We start from the raw sequence: 20,753 nt of genomic DNA, 5'->3' as shown, positions 1-20,753 counted from the left end.
CTATCTGCCTATCTGGATACGGTACGGACAGAGAGAGTCGTTAGGCCTTTTCTGGAGAGAAAACGCCAACTGTCATTTATTCATCCATAGATACAGCACGGATCTTGACTAAAACAAACACCGCCCTCCCTAAGAATTTCTTTGTTGATAAGAGACAGAAACAAAATCTAGCCCTCACGTCATCGTTCCAGTATTTTGACGGGTCCCGAGCGTCCGTTCCCAATAATCAATCATTCGTCACACACGCAATTTCTCCAAAAGGAAAAAAAAAAAGAAAAGAAAAAGAAAAGAAAAAAAAACATAGGCCGAGTGCTAAAAGAATCGCCACCCACGTTGCTGATCCTTCGGGTGTCAACCGACAAGCGTCCTACTCTAGAGGGGAAACCCATGGATAGACACAACCAGTCTGCTACACGACGTCACGCAATTTGAACAGTAACAACCCAGGTACTTTGTGTACATGCAACTTTACTCCACCCACAAAACTGCACAACGAGTCGGTGGACCTCACGACGTGGTGTGGTGTCAGTCAGCTTAGCCAAATCAGCCAAAGTTATTTGTTCTCTCTTTTTTTTTCTGTCTTTTTCTTCTCGTTGGCGGGGGTTGATTGAATGCTCGTTTGTTTGATGCGCCCGCATGCATGAAAAGGGTCTGGTCCAAAAAGAAAGGATTCTGAACTACCCCTACTGTTGTTACCTTCTCCCTGCCTCAAGTACCCAAGTACCTCAGTACCTGGCTTAGGTCTGACACCTTGCCCGCCGCCAACCACAACCAACAAAGAACCCCCAAAAGTCAAAACTCCGAGACTGGCTGCTGTTCTTTGCCTCCCTTTGATCGGCAAAGGCAAACGAAAGGCCAATCCCGGACAAGTCCCCTAGGCAAGCAAGCATCGAGAAACGTTCAGTCAGGTCAATCAGTCAATCAATCTGCACCACCCACCAAAAACAAATCCACGCCCACTACCGCTACTACCACCGCCCCGACCTCCCCGTTGTTGCAGATCCGCACATTGCGGAGCTATGTGTGTGTTAGTGTAGCCGACGCCATTCACCCGACTTAAAACCCCAATCTGCCGCCCATCTGCCCACCTCTGTCCTACTCACAGTCGATACGATACCACATTTGCAAGAATTCGGTGCATCCCATCTCTCCTTTGTCAATCAGCCAGCCAAACAAAACCAATTTCAGTTTCGACCTCGAGCCATTTCGTGGCCCACTACACGCCATTCTCGAACCACTTTCCTTTCTCCAACATACCCACAGCGGCAAGCCTTCTCCACTTGAAGCTCCAGTTCCCGCTTCCGCGCCGTCAAACCGAACGATCTCGAGATTCAAGTGCCGGAATCATCAGATCTGGTTGTAGATTTTCCACCATCCACCTTGACAACCACTTCTATAAAGATCACAACCATCTACACAGTTCACTGCCGCCATTGCAGTCAGTCACCATGTCTTCTGAAGATCAGAACAACAACAACAACAACAACAACACAGCCAACACCAACAACGACGCCAACGGTCCAAACGACATGTCTCGCAACCGTCGTGCCTCTGTTTCCTCAACTGCTTTCACAAACCTATTTCAACGCAGCAACTCTACATCCGCCGGGACGCCAGCCCTTCCCGGCCCCATCGCCACAGCCATGAATGACCAACGTCGAAGGCTGTCGGTCTCTACAATCGGTCTCTCTGGCACCTCCCCTACAAACATGGCAACGCCCTTTGGGCTTCGTCGTGGGAGCTTGTCCACCAACGGCTCCGAGTCTATTGATGAGAGTGCCATTGACGAAGACGAGGTTGGCGCCCCTAACTCTAGGACGGCTCCTGCTACTCCCTTTACACGACGAATGAGTTTTGGTACGCAGGCGATGCGTAGCATGCGAAACGGTAGGGGAACCAGTCCCAGCACCAATGGTATGACCACCACAATCCCTCCAGCCACTGTCGGCCACACTTGCCAAAGCATTGTCGGCGGCTTACCGTCGCCTATTGCTACTTCAGGCGACAGTGCACCCGATCAGGCTGTCCCCAAGTCCCATAACCCCGCACAGCATAGCCAAACTACACTCCCCAAAACAGCTATTGACGCTTTATCTGCTTCTGCTCGTACTACAGACCAGGGCTTCAACTGGTCTGAGCAGTTTAGGTCCCGCGCTGAAAGCACAGTTGCCGGCTCAAGGCCGCAGTTCTCGTTCGGTTCTAGCGTTGGAACGTCCCCACCACGCCCTGGCGGTGTAGGTGCCCAGCATGACCGTGCCAAGTCCATCTCCGAGATGCCGGCGCCTCCCGCGCAGACGCCACAGGCTAGGCCGGAACCTCGGAAGCCAGATGCGTTCCAGGAGCGTATTCTCAAAGGAGATTTCTACATGGACTGAGTGCTCCACGTGATCCCCATCATGGCTTGAGCTACGATCGAGCCAGGATGGTCACAACCAATCATAACGTCAGGAGAGAAGCGCCTTCTCTTTCAGATGCCCCCGAGCCGAGTTTAACAGCCCGCCGAGACATTAGCCTACCTTGAACGACATACAGAATACGCCTCGTGCCATTTACGAGGTCCAAATGGGTTCGCGTCGGGGTTTGCTTTATTTTCCCCCTGACACGGCTATCCTGTTCAAAAATCTCTCAACAAATATGCCGAATTATCCGCAGCCACAAGTGCGGTGAGCTGTACGGATTATATGGATTGATCTATTGGGCTGTTCCTTGTACCTGAATTCACTTGTCCGGAACGCCTGGTTTTAGCCACTTTTGATAGTATGGGTCGTATATTCTTCCTGGCGATAGCAAGAGAGCCAAACGAGCATTGGAAGTCAACTACGGTTACGAAAATAATTGGTAGCAACACATTAGGAAAGAGATGTCGACCATCTCTGAATGAGACGGACCAATGGGATTACGGATCAAATGAACAAAAAAGAACAACACGAATAAAATTATGACCAGACAAACCCGAGGCACCAGCACAATTCCTTTGGCTTGAGATGTACATTCTACTTACTGCATGAAGACTTGTGTGGGGTTGCTTGAACACACCAATACTTCCATGGACCTTGAAGTGTAATGGTTCTTCAGAGACACTTACTCTTCTCCCTTGGCCTGGGTTGTGGGCGGCCGAGTAGTGAGAATTATTCTATTCGCCTGTACTTTTTTTATGAGATGAGCAAAGTTTCACAGGGTTCCTAGGAACAACCTCGCCATTCCCCGCACAGTTGCTACTTGTGGTTTCAGCATGGTAATGTACTGAGATGGTGAGCTGTCAACTACCACGTAGATAATCAATCCAGCATGGATCTTTTGTCTAAAAGATTTTTGGGGTTGCCTTTTTCTCCCCAAAGCTTATGATCCCAGTATCGAATTTTGGGATGAGAGTGTGGAGTAGGTGAAGATGTGAAGACCAATCTTGATCCATTCCGGATGGACCGTCTTACCCATTCTGTCTCTCTTTGATGTTCCAAAGTCCTTGCATGTTGCTTCCCAAAACAGATAGCTTGTGAGACTGCCGATGATCTTGTTTATCAACCATGTATTCCCCGTTAGGATGCTCTGCTGCAGTAGAGCTGACCCTGAGAGGAGAGAGAGAGAAACAAGTGAACGATCAAACTAAAAAAAAAAAAAAAAAAAAAAAAAAAAAAAAAAAAAAATCTAAAAAAGGAACCGATTGAGAACGCGTGTGCCAGAGTGCTACAGATCCCCCCCTTTCCTGGGTCATCAAATGCGTAATGTGCAAGGGAACCCGAGGTGGTCAACCTCCAAGGGCGCCGTGCTTGACCGCTTCACGTCGACAGGTTTTCCCTATCCAGATATTAATCCGTGATCCTGACCAGGTGAACAGGCATACTTGGAAGAATTACTACTACTTACGGTACTTATTTGTTTTTTTTTTCTTCTGTTTATGTAGAAGGTGATCAGACGAAAGAAAAGTAACAAAAACATCCAATATTGTACTACTACTACATTGGACCAACCCACCATGCGCCCGAATGTTCGTTCCTTGGTTACTTCGCAGAAATATTAAAAGGGAAAAAAAAAATGAATCGTAACACCCCCCCCCCGGGCTTTGCTTGATGTTGGGCCATGAACACTATTGCGGCGTTGTTAGATATACCTACTCTGTAACCGCCAAGAGCACAGAAGGGGAATGTACTACCGGGTAAGGTGCTCTCAACGACAAGGGAACCGATTTTTTTTTTCTTTTTTCCTTCTTTTTGCCTTCGTCTCAACATAAGAAACTGAAACCATAAAATGTTTTTCATCTGTCGTGCTAAACCATTTTTGTTCATTCATCGTAAGAATCACGATAGTTTCCCCTGTCAACCTTGGACTGTTTGGCGGCTAAAATAACCGGAATTGACTACAGAGTACGAAGAAGGTAATCGCAATAGGAAGCTGAAATTTGAGTTGCATGAATCGTTCGGATTTTTTGAAACATTTCTTGGCTTGCTTGAGAACTATATAAATGCCCCATCCCTTACTAGGGACACTTTACAAGTAATACATGTTACCCATGCCCGCCGAGTCCAAGATGCCGCCGTACCAGGACTCGGACGCGGCAAAGGGCGATTCCCCCGTAGCCCCTGTCCCGGACAGCGGCGGTATTGAAAACATCATCCCACTACTACCACCACCACCACCGTTCTGTGAGGCGGCAGTCGCTGCCATCATGCCGGGCAGGACGAATCCGCCGCCCCTATTTCCGCTACCGGCCCCACTATAGCTGGGGTCCATGGCCTGAACCACGCCGTCGCCAAAGGTGGCTGGTTCAAACTCCATGTCCATCCACTGGTGCTGTGGGAAGGACTGGGGTGGGATTTGTGGATATTGTCGTTGCCGTATATGGACGGGGACGGGAGATGGTTCCGACGGAGATGTATGCGTCAAAGGCGGAACTGGATCGTCGGAGCCGGAGGCTTCGTAGATGATTGATTGTGGGGTGGTGTTTTGTGAGACGTACCAGGGGACTCCGGCTGCTGTTGCTTCTCGTCCTGCCATAGAGACTCCTGACTGGCCGGCCGCAACACCTGTGTTGGTGTCGACCTCATCAACTTGGGTAATTTCAGAGGGTGTTTGAAAAGGAATGTCGGCGCTGTAGCTTGCTTGTGACGGCGGGCACTTGCGGTTCCTGCACTCGGCTCCTGCACCCTGTTCTTGCCACCTTTGCGTGGACGTGGGAGCTTCCTGCGCATCACTCGCACCACCCTCACCAGCTTGTTTCTGGAACCACGACCTCAGCATCGCAATCACTATATGAAACTTGGCAGCCGGCCTTGATCGGTTCCCTGCCGCCGCCAAGCGAAACTTGTCTAGGAGCTGAGCAAGGTGCGCTTCGACACGTATTTCCTCTTTGTCAATGACCTTGCCGAGTTCAGAACCAGGAGCCGAGACGGCAAAGTACATTTTGATCAGCAGCACGGTGGCGTACGCAACACGAACAAAGTTAAAGACGGGTAGGCAGCACACGTCCTCTGGTGTCATGGACGAGAAGGTATCGAAAATACCGTCGACGGCGGCTAGACACGCCGACAGCGAGCTGACGTGCGCCGGAGTCAGTGTTGCATCGTCGCCTACACATCCTCCGCCGGCGTCTTCCTCGATACGGAGCGCAATCTCGTGCATGTACAGGCTCACGACGTGAAATCCCAGCTTGAGAGAAGGTCTCATTAGGTCCGTCGGAATACCGTCCTGATACTTCTGGTGTTGCCGCTCGAAGCTCTTGATTGCATGCTGTGTGCGTCTGTCTGTAATATCGACGACGGCGCCTGGGTCGTCCATGGCGAACTCGACCCCGATCTCCTCGGACAGTTTGTGGGTCCATACAAGATGGCAAAAGTAAGGATCTGTTGGTGCTGCATCGGGTGATGTCTGGAGCACCTCGAGACACTCTGCCATGAAGGGCGTCCAGCGCACCAGGTTGGGCCTATGTAATGTCATTGAGGTGTTGGAGGCCAGATAGTAGCAGGTTAGCCACGTACGGCGAGATTCTAGACTGCAAGGGTCTGGAGGCGGATGCCTCTTGGCGCTGTTCCTTTTTGTCGCAGGAGCATCATCATTACTGCCGCTGCCGCTGCCGCTGCCCCCTATTCCTGGAGCCGGTGGCCCCGCACCGCTACTTTCACGCAGTGACCAAGGGATATGCCTCCCCCGTACAGTCGGCCTTCTCCTCCCAAGACCCAGGTCGATGGCCAAGACGGCGGCCATGTGGACCAGCTGGTAAAACTTGAGCTCCTCAAAGTGCTCGGGTGGCCAGTACCAAAATACAGCAATGTGAAGCGCCTGCACGAGCTCGATGCTCTTCTCACCAATGATGACTATCTTCTCGGCGAATATCTGCATCATCTCCCGCACCAGTACTCGCTGCAGTGACGGCGTCTCCGAAGAGCTTGCTGCCATGACGGCCAGAAAGAGGAGGGGCTTCTCGAACCTGATCCGATTCCACGTCATATCCGGGGGGAATATGACGCCTGGAAGATGTGGACACATGTGATCTGTGTAGCGTGCAAACAACTGTGCTGCCATATCCTCTGTAACGATGGCTCTCGTGACCACGTCCTCATATCCCGGGCCCATGGTTTGCCGTGGCGGCTGAGGCGGTAGTGACCCCAATCCATCTTCGTCTCCAAACTTTCTCTTCTGGCCGCCTGCACCAGAGTAGCCAACTCCTGGCCCAGCCGCACGCTCAAACACAATCCCGCAGGCATTCATGTGAGAGGAGCTGTCGGTGTTGAGGTTGGGTATCCCGCCCGTCAGTATTGGCCGGCGCTGCCGGCTTAAAGTTTCTGTTGCCGCTGCAGCTACAGTACTTGTGGCACTGGCTATCACGGCCGGAGGTGGCTCATCGTGGTCGTCTCCCCTATCCGGCGAGCTAGCATCCTCCAACCCACCACCGTCCCCTTCACCGACGCCACTTCCGCGCCTGCTGTCATGTAGCGAAGCCGTGAGCGCGTCGATCCTCTTCTCCAGCTCTGCCACGCGACTGTCCGTCTTCTTCTGTCGCTTCTTGGTTGGCTGCGTCACTACGCACCTCCGACCGGCCTTGGTACATCGCTGACAGTTGCCTCCCCCAGCCTCATCACCGTCGCCCTCCATTATGCAGCGAACCTTGAGACCTCTACACCTGTCGCAAGCCCGCGGCTTCTTTGCCTCGGCCTCATGGTCCGTATCAACGCCTGCCGAGGTCCCATACCCCACTGTCTCGCCATTGCTTTTGGAGCCGGATGATTGAATGGTGTGCGATATTTGGTGGTGGTGTTGTTGTTGTTGTTGTTGCTGCTGAATATTATTCGATGACGGCGGCATACTTCCTCCCTCACGACCGCTGCTCGTGGTGGCCGTGGCAACAGATGCCGGCGATGGGCTCCTCGATCTGAGGCTCACGTCATCGCAACTGTTGTGTAAAAGTGCTGCTGCGGTGAGCGACATTGCTTACGTAGCTGGCCTTTGTGTAGCCTCAATTCCAAACAGCGTTACGTGGAGACCGCTGCTCATGAGGGACGATGAGAACTTTTGGGGTTTCCTCGTTTGTCAATATCCAGAAATGAGAGAAGAAGAAAAAAAGCGGCTAGGCGCGGTGGAATTTCTCTCAACCAAGAGAAAGACGAAAAAAAAATAGGCAAATCCCTTTTCTTTGGGGTAGTTTGTTTTACCGTCCAAGCCCATTCCTTCCTTTATGGGTCATCATGGTTATCATCGTCCCAAGCAAATGCCAAAGCCCCCCTCCTCAAAACTCCCGCCACGCGTCACCGAGATGCAAACTTCTATTGATCCAGGGGTGGCGGAGTAAAAAAAAAAAGGCTCAAGCCTAAAAAAAAAAAAAAAAGACAAGGTGAATGAGTGAGTTGGTCCTCAGATGATAAGGAACAGGACCCTGCAGAGAAGGGATGAAAAAAAGATAGGTCAAGTAACAAAAATAACTACAATAGGGGAGAAATGAAGAAGAAAAAGAATAGGGCGAAAAGGTCAAATTGACTGACTGACGACAGCGTGTATGTAGCCTTGACCGCCTCAAGCCGGACTGTCAAAGGGCCGATAGACCGACCTCGCCAGCGATTTATTGGACAGCAAAAATTTAGCAAGGAAAAAAGTTCGGAGGCCGAATGAAAACAAAAAGAGAGAGAGGAGAATAAAAATAAATAAATAAATAAAAAGATGTATCTTGAGAAAGAGGACAGTGAGTCGGCGGGTCGAAGCAGCAGTAATGTTACACGGCATGCAAACGAGCGTTAACAAACTCCGGCATATACGTATATGCAGTACAAGAGACAAGAGGTGGTTCTTTCCCAGAAACAGACCGAGACCGGCCAGGCACGGACTCTTGACTGTCTTATGCTGGGGGTGTTTTTTTTTCTTCGTCTTTCTTTCTTTTTCTTTTCTTCGTTCTTTTCTTTCGGACAAGACTAAAAGATCACACACCTTGCCATATTTCTTATCCGTGAAGGATGTCTTAGCAAACAAAAGGCTGGATGTCCGCGGGGAGACTCAAGGTCTCGGACAGTGAGTTGAATGGACCGGGCGCTGGGCTGAAATATACCCTTTTTTGGGCTTGTACAATTATGTCTCTGTTCTTTCTTCTTTTTGGTCCACTTTATCCCAGGCCCCGATCTTGCCCGATCTCAATCAAGACTCAAGGATCAGTACATGAGTAAAGCCCATGTGACAGTCTGACAGAATTGTTGGAGTTTGTCACTAAAACAATAGGCCATCTTCAACAATTATACCAAGTAACATGTATCTAGAATAATAAAAGTACCCGAGCCCCCACCTGGAGTGAACTCATGACATTGATTAAACTAATTCCAATATTATCGTCATGCGTGGGTTTGCTTTTTTTTCTTCTTTCTCGTTTACATAACAATCACGCTCTTGAATATTCGACCTAGGTGTACATGGAATTTAGTGCAAAAAAAAAAAAGTCGCCAAGAAATCAAGGCAGATGCAAAAAGCACTTGAATAGAGCTGAAAAGTAAACAGTCATTCCAAAAGAAAGAGCCAACCCTGGGAACATGAGAGAGAAGAAATCAAAGACGGGCAAAAGCAACAGCTAGGAGGAGTTGAAAATAAAAATCTCATGTTCTTAACAAGATAAATCAGAAAGCCAGCAGAAGTGGTATCTCTGAAGCGACAGGAAAACGTGAATAAGAAAGAACCCTTTAGACTCTGCTCCCAAGCGTAGTCTCCTTCCCGAGGTATATGTGAAAAAAATAAGATAAAAAATTATGAGCGAGACTATTTATCTGGGGTATTTAGGAAGATCTTGGCACGGAGACGTTATTTCTGGAGAAATTGTTCTAGTACTTCAGAAAGAAACTAAAAAAGCACTCTGAAAGCGCTCCCGTCTAGTAATGAGTCTCTTGGTTTAGCCGGCTCCTCGAGCCTTGGTTGTTCAGCCCTCCCATCATGGCGCCGCCCATCAGGACGCTTTCACGGCGGTTAGACCTCGAACTACCGGGATTATAGGCGTCATATCCAGCGCTGCTAGCAGAAGGGGCACCTTCGTACAACGGCCTGTCGTATCCTGGGTTAACCATCCGTGGTCCAGTTGGTGTGTGGAGCTGCGACATGTCAAAACTCTGCGGCATCGCAAAACCCCCTTCGTACGCCGGTCTATTCGACATAGCAGTGGGGATGCCTTGATAGCCCTGTTGCGACAAATATTGCGGATCGTAAGCTGGTTGCAGCTGTTGCTGCTGCTGCGAGGACGTCGGATTCGACCTCATCTGGTTACTGGTGAGCTGACCTAGTCCTATCCTGGGTTCCGGAGAGCTCCGCTGCCGTTCCTGCTCCGCCAAGCGCTGGCGATGAGGTGAGCCACTCTGTCCCGAAGTCATTGGGCGCACCTGCTCAATCGAGGCCATCGATGGGCGCCTGGGGCCCGCCGACGGTCGTTGCATAGACATCGAGTTCATGTCGACGCTACGGGCGTCCTCTTCATGATGCCTAGACTGCTCTCCCGGGCCGTCTCGCTGCAGAGGCAGCTCATACTGCTCCGCGTCGATGCCAAAGATACCTTCGTAGTTCTGAAGGAACATGGCGAACACAGGAGCAGGAATGTTGAGGGTCGGCGAGAAGACGATACCAACATTGCGGACGGTCATCTTGTTGATGTTTGACTTGTTGATGATTCTGATCAAGAAGGCAATCAAGTACTTGAGTAGAGTGGCATTTGCAGTAGGCAGCCTGTCAACCAACTCGTTTAGCGCAGCAATCTTGGCAGCCGAGTTGGGCATCTCAGTCACCGAGACGAAATGCATATGAAGATCCCTGGTAAGGATAGTCGTCGGAAGCTCCCTGAGGTACAGCTTGAGAAGGGAGGCAACAGCATGAATATCGTGGTAAGCCTCGTCAGCAATGAGGTTTACGTCGCTCTCCGTGTTGAACCGCTCACGGAGCTGCTTGATTACCACGTTTGAGCCACTGAGCCTGAATATTCCTTCCTCGTTCAGTGCGTTGTTTGCTTCGAGATACTGAATGCAGCGGTAGACCACCGCAGGGAGAGGAACCTTGACATCGAATGGCGCGTTATACCTCACAGCCTCAGACAGAGGAGCACCGAACACTTGCCGGAAGGGGCCTGTAGGGTGGCCGGAGGCCGCATTTGGTCCACTGCTGGACTCTCCCCCAAACAGAGAGTCAGTGCCATCGCTCGAGGCACGTGGTTGCTTGGTAGCGAAGCCGAAGAAGCTGCGCTTCCTAATCTTCTTTTCATCGGGTGGTACCAGGCCACTGCCTCCATTCCTGCTTCCCCAAGAGGCCGAATCCGAGATAGGCTGTGGGTTCTGAGGACCCGAGATGGCAAAGCTTTGATGAGAGCTCATGCCCATAGGAGTCGGTAAGGGCTGGTCATAATTGGGCCCTGCACTGCCCTTGCGGCCTGGTGCCGAGTGAGGCATCTCGCCTTGTTGTGTGGCCTCATAGTTGACAGAAATCAGGGACTCGTTGTCTTGCTGCTTTTGGGGCCGACCAGACTTCTTCTGTTTCGAGTTCGAACGCGCGACACGTCCATCCCCTGATTGGCCCTGCTTTGACTCCTTCTTCAACACCTCCTTCTTCTTGACATCTTCCTCCTCGGGATCTCGGTAGTCGATCCAGCGCAGGAGAGCATCCACCCACTGATCGCGTTCTGTGTCACTCTCAGCGCATAGAACGTGCTTGGTCATCGATGACGGATCCTTCTTCTTGGGCTCGAGGATGAGGAAAGCGTGGCGATATTGGTTGTCCATCTCTTCGCTCCCGCCTGCGGCCGACGACGGAGAGGACGTGCCGTTCGTCTGAGGTGCCGACTGCTTTCCGATCTGAGCCTTTTGCAGCTTGATGGTTCCAAGGTGCGCACCACCAGGGGTCTCGTAGTATCGTAGCTGAGGACCCTCAAGCACAAAGAACCTAGCTTTCCAACCGCCAAAGTTCTTGCCACGTTTGGTGAGGTAGCCAGTCCTGAAGGGACGGCCGCCAGGTCCCGTCTTTTGTGGCTGGCTATCAGGTCGCGCGATTGCAATTCCCGTTTCGTCTGCGTTTGCCGGAAGGGTGTTCGTCGAAAGGTATCTGCAAAGCTCGATGGCTGTTTCCGTGTCCAAAGGTGTGTTCAACAGCTCGTCGAGATACTGGTCCAGTGCCATGCGCCTAGCATCGAGCTTCGCAGGGGCGTGACCACTGAAGAGAGATCGATCAGGTGTTTTGGCGGTAAAGGCCGGGCACTGCTTCAATCGTTGATCGAGTTTTGCAAGGGATACTGAATCCTTTTCCACTCGCCAGAGCTCGGTACCTTGACCCCGTAACAGAACCGCCAGAGTGAACACAGGGTCCTCCTCAAGCTGAGTGAGCGAGAGAAGGCTGGCACGGGATGGCTTCATTCTTGATGATGCCACCTTTACTTCAATCGAGAGCAGTGCATTGGGGGGAAGAAGCAGATCTGGATATTCTTCCGTGATGAAACCAGTGTAAACTTGAGCTTCTCCCACCGGGCTGTCACGCGAGCTCGTATGCTTGGTGGGGCTCGTCGCCGTAAGAGCGTCCATAGCCTTCTTGACAATGTTCAATGGTTTAGGCGATTTCAGTTCCTCGGATGGCGGGGTTTGTTGCGGGGTGTTCAGTGGTAAGGGTATCGGCTGGCGTGGTGGCCGCGGTGACAATGGGGCACTCGCAAAAGCACCAAGTTGGCGAGGGGAAAGCGGTGGTGTGCTGAACGATGAGTTAGCTGGACCTGCGGCGAACGGCCGAGGGCTAGAAGGAAGACCAGGGCTCATTAATGGTGGTGGCAGTGGGAGCGCATTGTTTCTTTCATCAGCTTTTAATATGGTCAACATAGACGGGCGTTCAACCTGGTTTCCGTTTGAGATGTTCCGCGGGCTTGCCGGAAGGCTGGGAACTGGCAATTCTTCCCTGGGCGTACCCTTGGCACTTGCTGTGCTTTTGTTGCTCTTCTTGGAAAGGCTGCGCCTCTCAGCCTCCTTCAAAGCGATGATCTCTCGATCGTGCTCGTCCTCCTCGCGTGTTCTGCGTCGTCCTCTCCTCTCGACGTCTGCTCCGTTGGCAACCCCGATCAGGCCATCCAAATCCGAATCGGTGGAGTCGAGATCAGCCTCACCATCATCAGTCGACGTCTGCGTAGCTTCAATTTGTATCGGCGCTGGAGGCGGCTTCCGTGGTGGCGGTGCGGGAGGAAGAGGAAACTGGCTGAGACCGGCACCGGAGCTCATGGAAGGTGATGGTGGTTTAGGAGGTGGCATCCGCGGCGGATCGCTCGGGGGGCTTCTTGTCGGGGGCATCGCCAGATGAATGGGGATTTCCAGTTCTTCGGCCACCTTGCGGGCGTCCTCGGCCTCACGTTCCTCTGCTTCGTGATCGTACTGGTCGAGGGCGTGCTCATGAGCCTTGGGCATCGTGTGGGTAGGATCAAGCATTTCTCCAACAGCCGTTGGGGGGCCATTTGGTTGATCTGCAGGAGGTGTGATGGGGTAGGGTGCCAGTGCAACCTCGATGGGAGAGTGCTTCTGGCTGTCGGAATCCAAAGCCGGGGAGAGAGGGACATCAAGCTTTTGCAGCTGAGGAGGACGGCTCGAGGTCGTTGGGTCCGTCATTGACCTTTCCAAGGACGCTGTTGTTGGCAGCGGCGGTACTTGAGGAGCGACCAGAACCTCTTTAAGCTTCTTCCGATATTTTTCTTTGTCCTTCAACGCTCTTTCCAAATCCTTGTTTAAGCCCAAGATCATGGCCCTTTGCTTATCCACGAGCCTCCATAGTTGTGAATTTTGCTGAGCTTGTGATGCTTTTTCTTTCAGGAGATACTGGATAACCGCCTCGGCACTACCTGCAGCCTTGATCAAGTTGCCAATATCCAAAGGCCCCGTCGGGCTTTCGGTCGAGGCTTTCAGATTTTTGTGTGAATGTGAGCTGGTCGAGATGGCCGAAATGGCAGAGTCAATGGACGAGTTGCGAGGAGCCCCCTTGGCCGCTTCCACTCGAGGTCCAGCCATGGTGATCGGTGGCCAGGCCTGAGACCCTTCCGGCTGCGTCGAAGGTCTCACGATGTCGGGTGCACTCTGGGTATCATGAGGAATTCGTCGAAATGATGACGTGCTAGAAGGGCGAGTTCAAGGAGTTAGCGACTGCGCAGCAGGACCAAGCGTTTGGCGGAACAGCAGCAATCTCTCGTCTAGGGCGGATTGTTACGCACATGTGTGGTTCGTCGGAGGTCGTGGTGGTGGTTAAACTCTGTTGTTGAGTGTACAATTGAGTTTGCTCAATGGCGGCCGTTGGAGGCAACTGGCCCTTTTGGGGTCGGCCGTTGTTAATCTGAGGTATGCTCGCGTGCAGGGACGACGGATCGCAAGCGGTCGAGCTGTTGTAAATGTCGTCGGACGCCGTGGTCGTAGTATGAAGTGGACTAGGCGTGGTGGGCTTCCGACGGGATCTGGGGATTGCGGAGGACAGCGTCCGATCAGCACTTTGACTTCGCTAGCCATAGAGACTACATGAGAACTAAGTCCGTGGTCGCAAGACACAGCGTCTGTACGCTGGTTGCACGGCTGGGGCTCTTTGGGTTGGTACTTTTTTTTGGAAAGTTGAGAATGGGCCCTTTCTTTCTCGAGAGAGGCAAGTGATTAAATCGCTTGGCACTATTGCGAGCGGATTGTCGTGTGCCCTGGTAAAGGGGTGACTTTTGGATGCGAGGGATGAGAAGGTGAAAACAAAATAAAAATCAACAAGCCACTAGAAGTGGTAGCCAAGTTGCTAATAGGCAAGGTATCTGGGGACAGGTACCTACATAAGGGGGAGGGATGGACTGAATTGGACTGAACTGAACTAGGGACTACCATAAAGAGTACAGCAAAAACGGCAACAAAAAGCCGGGTGGGGCCTGCCCTGGCTTTGGCTTCTTTCTTTTGATGCAGGTAACTAACAACGGTTTTGTCTCGTACTGGGGGGCAAGCGCGCGGGTGTGTGTGTGTGTGTGTATGTATGTGTGCATGGGAATTCTAAGTAAGGTGCTAAGATACGCTCTACGAGCTGATGTGAGAAAGCCAGAAAAAAAAACTTGCCGGTCAGACGTCGGTGTCGTCGGTGGGTTGGAGTCGTTGTCGCGGTATTCGGTCAAGGGAAATGTTCGTGCAGCTTCTGTGGTGTTGATTTGGTGTTGCAGTTGCAGGGGCGGTAGACGGAGGCTTTGTTGTTGCTGCATCGCGACAGCACGAGCAAAAGGGTTAGCCAAGAAGGTAGGGCTGTCCCGGTCTACCTAGTTTTGGCTGTGGAGGATGAGTAAAGCAGAGAGCAGAGAGCGTCGTCTGACGGGCCGTTGCCAGCCCTTCTGGTGCGTAAGCTGCGACAAGGTCCGCTATGCGAGTCGGGGATGGAAGGGCCCCTGGAGCAGGCCCAATTCAGTTGGCGACGGCCGAAGGGGGGTCAGAGCTTAACGCGCGACGGCCCTCGACGAGGTTTCGAGATGGCTGAACAACCCTGATTGACGTCGCATGTGCTAACGAGCACTAACTGCCCGTACAGCGCACCGCTTCTTTTTTTTCTTTGCCGGGGCCACTCTGGTTTGGGGGGGTTGGGGGTTGGGAGTGGGCGTGCGTTTGAAGCTGCAGGCCGACACTACTGTATTGTAATACCAGATAGACTCGTAGGGAGGGTTTGTTGGTTTTTTTTTTTTTTTTTTTTTTTTTTTCCATCTCCTCAGTGTAGTGGTCCAGGTCTAGACTCTGAATCGTTCCTCGTCTTCCTACGGCTGAAAACAAGTACTCAAAGCTTGCAAGAAATTAAATTTGTACGCTGACTTTTCAGAATGACCGAAATCATACTATGATTACAGGGAATGGAAAAGGTAGACAGTGTCTGCCTGTTCAGCGAGCATGACAACCGGAACTATAGATCAACCTTTTGTTGGTTGGAGTCAGGTTCATACAAAGATGTGACCTCCATTCTAGTTCGTTGTTGTGGCATTTACTTGTTGGATCTCCAGTGAACTGTGGTAGCCACAACTTCGGAGGACCCTCCAGTAGTTACAATTGCAAGCACTGTAACGGTAGCAGCGTGGTTCGGCTGTCCTAGATGCTAGCTTGCCTCCGAGCCATCCCTGCCCCTGAGCTAACACTAGTAGACTGGTTTAACTACCTAGTAAGTCTCCACCTTACCGGGTACTAGCACCAACTAAGTAATAAGGTAGGGACAGTGAGAGTTCGCTTGGGGCTTGAATCCAGACTTGGCGAGACCCTTTTTAGCTTTAATTTTGACGATGCTGCTGTCCAAAACCATCCAGGTTATTTTTGTTGATACTTACCTTACCTACCTAGGTGTATGGAGTACAAAAGTCTTGAAACAAAACTCCCTTTCTTGTATCAGTATTTTTATTTTTCCATAAGCAGTCGGCTCGCCGATGGTAATCCTGCAACGCAATAAAGTTCAGGCGGCGATCCTCCTTTTTTGGGCAGGAAATGTACGTAGTAAAGGGAACCAGAAACATTATTCAGCTTTGGTACTGTAAGATCCGCTGATCTTGGCTATGGAGGTGGTAAATAGATATTACAAATACTACGTACGACACAGGAGCTGCATGTACGTACCGTACCAAGGAAGGAAGATGTAGTACACGTACATTGCTGTGCCTCGTAATTACGTGGTAGTTATCTTTTGCTGTGGTCCACCAGTCTGCCACCAAACCCAGTCATGTTGCAATTAATGGAACAAAACTAGAGTATCACAAAATATAAGAACAGTTTGGGCTGCCAAATTTGTTCACGCACTTTCTTTGTAGAGCTGCAATACAGAGTTGCAGTACATCGTCTAATGCTTGACACAAATAAGGGCAATTTAATACGTATCTGCCTGCGTGCCTACCATGAATTCCTTTGATTGATTTTCCTCCTCCATTTTTTGACCTCCCCACCCATCTGGATACTTTCCAATTTTGATATTGTGAGCGCCAGGGTCTTACAGCGGGGCTCATTCCAATCAGAGCCCCAGGTTTCAGAAACGGCTCGCTAATGTGAAGAAACCCCTGCTCCTGCCCACCATTCTCAATTTTTGGGTGCGGGATTTGGACTTTGTAAAGTCAACAATCTTTCTCCATTGGGCATGTCCAGATGAAGAAGACTGTAGGTAGGCTAATTACACAACGGTTACAGTAGGGAGACATTTTGCATAGGCACAGGGGTGGGGCCTGTTTCTTTTTATTTTTCTGTTTTTTTTTTATCTTTTTTTTTTTTTTTTGTATCTAGGTAGTTGCACAACAGCCGCCCTACTGTACAGTACAATTTGATAAAGCAAGTTTGCTCCAGAGTGGCTTTCGGGAGCCAAGTTAGGCCATGGCCAAGCCAATCGGCGAAACCCTCAAAGAAAGAGAGAAGTCAAGTACGAAATCCCATCGCTCTATATCGGCTCGAATTAAGTTCTTTTCGTGTTCTCTCGTTTGGTATTCCCCCGCTGCAGAAAGGGCGTCAGTCCTAATGCGTACAGTACAGTACATGTTACTATATGTAGGCATTTATGGGCTGACTTGCGTCGATCATTCAATCCCAGCCAGATCTGCAATTTGCTTGGTCAAGGACACTTTGCTGTAAATTCATTCCTTGATTCCTTGGTTCTTTATCTTTTCTGATGCCCACCATCCGGTGTGGCAAAGTGTTCATGCTTCCGCTGCAGGCACTGGTTGTTGTCTTTTTTTTGTACAGTGTGGTTTTTGCTCTCTCTCTCTCTCTCGTTTCTCAGCCTGCAGCACTACAGCCTGTAAGTGCAGTTTAGTTTTATGTGGGTTGTCTGAAAAGACACACGTGCCAGCCGGATGCCGGGTCTAATGCAAGGGGTGGCTGCCGGAGAATATTGATTGGTTAATAGTATTTGATTCCACAGCAGCAGTTCCCTGTGCTCTACTTTTCTTGCCAGGACGGGCGTTCTCTTGTACACCGGCGGCACTGCTGCTATCCGAACGCAACGAACGATCTGTGGTACGAGCTAGCTAGCTACCACTTTGAGAATTGTGAATTTTGTGCTTTATGCAGATAATCGTTCTTCTCTGCTTCCATAGTTACCACCCTTCCCGTTCTCACTTTCTTCTTCTTTTTGGCTTGTTTTGCTTTGAAAGAAAAGCATTCTGGGCATTACAGAAAATCCCACACCCCAATACATGCCTCGCCGAAATAACTTCATGTCACGACCCCCTGATTTTAGTTTATTTTTTTCTGATCAAGGTCATAATGCTCTGTAATTTCATGCGGTTTTGTGTTTGCAAGTCATTCGAGAAATCACTATTCGATCATTCATTGGCGCCTAATCGTCTCATCCATTGACGAGAGTGAAATGCGAGTCGAACTTTCATCAGAGTACCTAACTTGCTAGGTACAGCACCTAAGCTGGGTTGCCTCCGTCCTTGGAGGCTTTGCTTCGCAACCAGGGACAAGTCGCACATAGCAAGCAGTTAATGGCAAGCCACCTACTTAAGTACAGGGTTGCTTACACCCCCACCCACCCCGGACCCTTGCGTCCTTTGGTGTGTATACTTCGTAGTATAGACAAAGAGGGAGAGAGAGAGAGGAGTACGGGTGGTAATATTTGCCGGGCCAATCATTCACCACTCACCAGAGTCGAGGTGCTGCACAAACGGTCAGGCGGTGTGACAAGGGAAACAAACAAGCAACAATGGAGAGATGGATGCCATGTCGGAGGCGTCTTGGGGATTGCCTGGTTGGCTAAAATCTAATTTGGTGCCTTGTCTCGACTTGAAAGGGGGTCCGTCAGGTTTCATTTGAGTATTTTATTTGGGATTAAAGTAATTACTAGATCGACAAAAACAAGATTCGATTGTGCGCGCATCTTTCTGTCATCGGTGCCGATGAAACCGGGCCACAATCGGCAGGACCCCCACCGCCTTGTCCTGCCCACCGGCTCACCTTCCAAGTCCGGCCCGGGCGTTGCCCCGACTTGTCAGCCCAACCTACAGTAATCCCAGCGCTCATCCATCCATCTTATTTACCTGGTACTACCGTGGTACAAATCATTAAATGCCAGGCATGGGGGTTTGGTACGAAGTAAATATTGTATTGGCAGTCACGGAAGCACATCCTTCCAGTGGGAAAAGTCCCAGATCACACTCACTTGTCAACCACAAAACCTGCTTTAGGCCCACCTGAAGTGGCGTTTGACATTCAAAGCAATTGATATCTGCATATATTCGGGCCTGTCAAATTCGTGTTCGATCGGCTGGAAGTTCCAACTTTTGTATGTACGCCACGCGGCGATCGCAAGCATGATCGTTTGCTTGCTAGCCAGCCAAGCACGCGCATCAGAAACGCCGCCATGGAAAAGCAATTGCCATGCGCAAAGGCATTGGGATTGACATCCATATTTGTCCAAGAAGCAATTATGTTTGCTGTGTGAGGCGGCGCCGGGCCCATCAAGGCACTGATGCTCGATGTGTCCAAGAGATATTACGGTAAAGTCCTGCAAAGTACTGCAGTGATCACAAGTACTGTACCAGTAAAAGTGTGCGTTTGATTAGACTGTCGGTAATTGACGAGTCGAACTTGGGTCGCCTCTAGGAAATTTGGATTAAACTCCATCGCCACTGCTACTCAGTCGGCTGTAGCATTTCGGATGCTTAAACTGGTTCATCTGTCCTTGCAATCCTTGCTTTCCCACTTGATTGGGGCGTCTAAGAGTAAGGTTTGGTCAATATGGCACCATCAGGGAATTTTTGTTTATTTATTTATTCTTTGGTTTATCTCGGACATTAATAACACCTCCATCCGTCTTTAGAAAGTATGATTGCCGTGTTCAAAGTCACGCTCGATCCATCATTTGTTCGGTGCGCTTCCGATGAGAACAGGGCGGCCCGCTGCAGGGGAACAGGGCAAACAAAAATGGGTTGAGGAAGGTAACTGTACCGAAAGGTAGGTGGTCTTTGGTGGTACAATTAATTACAGGGTTGTCTAGGTAATTTCCCTTTGGGCGTCTCGCGGATCTCAATACGCGATGGCTCATTTCGGGAAACGGCTTCAAGGTTCGCGCTTCTTAACTCAACGGGCGGTAAACAATTTGATGAATTTGATTGGCATTTGACAAAACTGGCTCGTACCTGGTTGATTGCTATTATATTAAAACCCCAAGTTGTAATTCTGTCATCGAGTTTCATGATGCTCGATTCAGCTGTTTGTCTATTCTCTAGTCTGATTGGCCAGTCTGGATCGCTTCCAGCCAGCATATGCCAAGATGATTCTTTTGCTTGTTGTTGCTCCCTGGCTATCGAGTGGATGAGAGGCTTCCGTCGCCAAGAGGACCCTTTTTAGCGTCCCATGATCCCCATCCTGGGGTTTGTCACTGATACCAGCCAGGGGTGAGCGCCACCCAAAAGCCCAGCTAGTATCTATGCACTTACTGCGGTACCAGTCATTGTTGGTTGCTGTGGCTTTTTTTGGCTCTTCATTCGCGCAACACGGAGAGAGGAAGGGAAAGAAATCGCCTTAAGTAGATGTTTTTTTTTCTCTCTTATTTTATTCCGTCGCCACTCCGCATCTTTGTTTGCTTCTGGCAAAACAGGCATTGAATGACGAACGTATCTCGCTTACATCCAACGGCTTTGCTATTAACCCCTACTATCTTTACTATCATGGCCATGCTTGCTTTTGATTTTCTCGGTAACAGTTCGACCAAGAAAACATGGGTCCGCAGGCCTCGCTTCTGGTGTCCATCCTAATTATGAGACGAGATGACATGGAATTATCATTTGTGGCATATAATTCGTCCCATCTAGACGTGTCGCATGTTGATTCACTTTTTCCCTCCAAATATGTCATTTGTTTACACTCGGGAGCCTTGCCACATTAGCTTTTCAAACAGGGAATCAGCCTGTACCACTCGCACAAAAGTATGACGAGACGATAAGTAGTTGAGAAAAGCAATGTTAGAAAGCATGATGCACGCGCTCCTCATGTCGTGCAAGGCAAGGGTCGGACAGATTGACGCCATACCGAGCGTGGCGTAAACCGGGAATCTTGGTATTGTTCATACGACGTCGACAAAAATATGGGAACTTCTTTAAGATTGCTTTAAATCTCAAAATAAATATCAAACCGTTCACGACGTGACGAACTTGAAGCGTTCGATGCGACTCCTACGCCAAGTTTGTAAGTCAGCCTTCTTCGGCCGAGCTTCAAGTTTTTTTTTTTTTTTTTTTCCTTTCCCCAAGAGTCGTTCCTTCGGAGATCCCTACCCAAAAAGCTGCCGTCTGTTATCCTGCAACTTTTTGTTGCTTTGATCCAACACCAGCCGAG

General features: G+C 50.3%; 4 protein-coding genes across 4 annotated transcripts; 2 read left to right on the top strand and 2 right to left on the bottom strand.

Annotated features, from left to right (window-relative positions):
• Positions 1–1,448: 1,448 nt before the first annotated feature.
• PgNI_06244 (uncharacterized protein) lies at positions 1,449–2,375 on the top strand (the record flags this gene model as incomplete). Its single annotated transcript, XM_031126270.1, has 1 exon — positions 1,449–2,375. One exon carries the CDS (start codon positions 1,449–1,451, stop codon positions 2,373–2,375), a length of 927 nt encoding a protein of 308 aa, XP_030982687.1.
• Positions 2,376–4,485: 2,110 nt separating this feature from the next.
• Positions 4,486–7,419, bottom strand: PgNI_06243 (uncharacterized protein; the record flags this gene model as incomplete). Its single annotated transcript, XM_031126269.1, has 1 exon — positions 4,486–7,419. The coding sequence occupies one exon, from the start codon at positions 7,417–7,419 to the stop codon at positions 4,486–4,488; it is 2,934 nt and encodes a 977-aa protein (XP_030982624.1).
• Positions 7,420–9,332: 1,913 nt separating this feature from the next.
• PgNI_06242 (uncharacterized protein) lies at positions 9,333–14,671 on the bottom strand (the record flags this gene model as incomplete). The annotated part of the gene is made up of 3 exons (XM_031126268.1): positions 9,333–13,569; positions 13,667–13,947; positions 14,528–14,671. The coding sequence occupies 3 exons, from the start codon at positions 14,669–14,671 to the stop codon at positions 9,333–9,335; spliced, it is 4,662 nt and encodes a 1,553-aa protein (XP_030982689.1).
• Positions 14,672–19,244: 4,573 nt separating this feature from the next.
• On the top strand, positions 19,245–19,352 carry PgNI_06241 (uncharacterized protein; the record flags this gene model as incomplete). Its single annotated transcript, XM_031126267.1, has 1 exon — positions 19,245–19,352. One exon carries the CDS (start codon positions 19,245–19,247, stop codon positions 19,350–19,352), a length of 108 nt encoding a protein of 35 aa, XP_030982691.1.
• Between the last annotated feature and the right edge of the window lie 1,401 nt (positions 19,353–20,753).

This window comes from Pyricularia grisea, chromosome I (genome assembly GCF_004355905.1).
Source record: "Pyricularia grisea strain NI907 chromosome I, whole genome shotgun sequence".
NCBI lineage: Eukaryota > Fungi > Ascomycota > Sordariomycetes > Magnaporthales > Pyriculariaceae > Pyricularia > Pyricularia grisea.
Note: the sequence above shows the minus strand (reverse complement) of the source record. Positions and strands in the feature narration are given on the sequence as shown.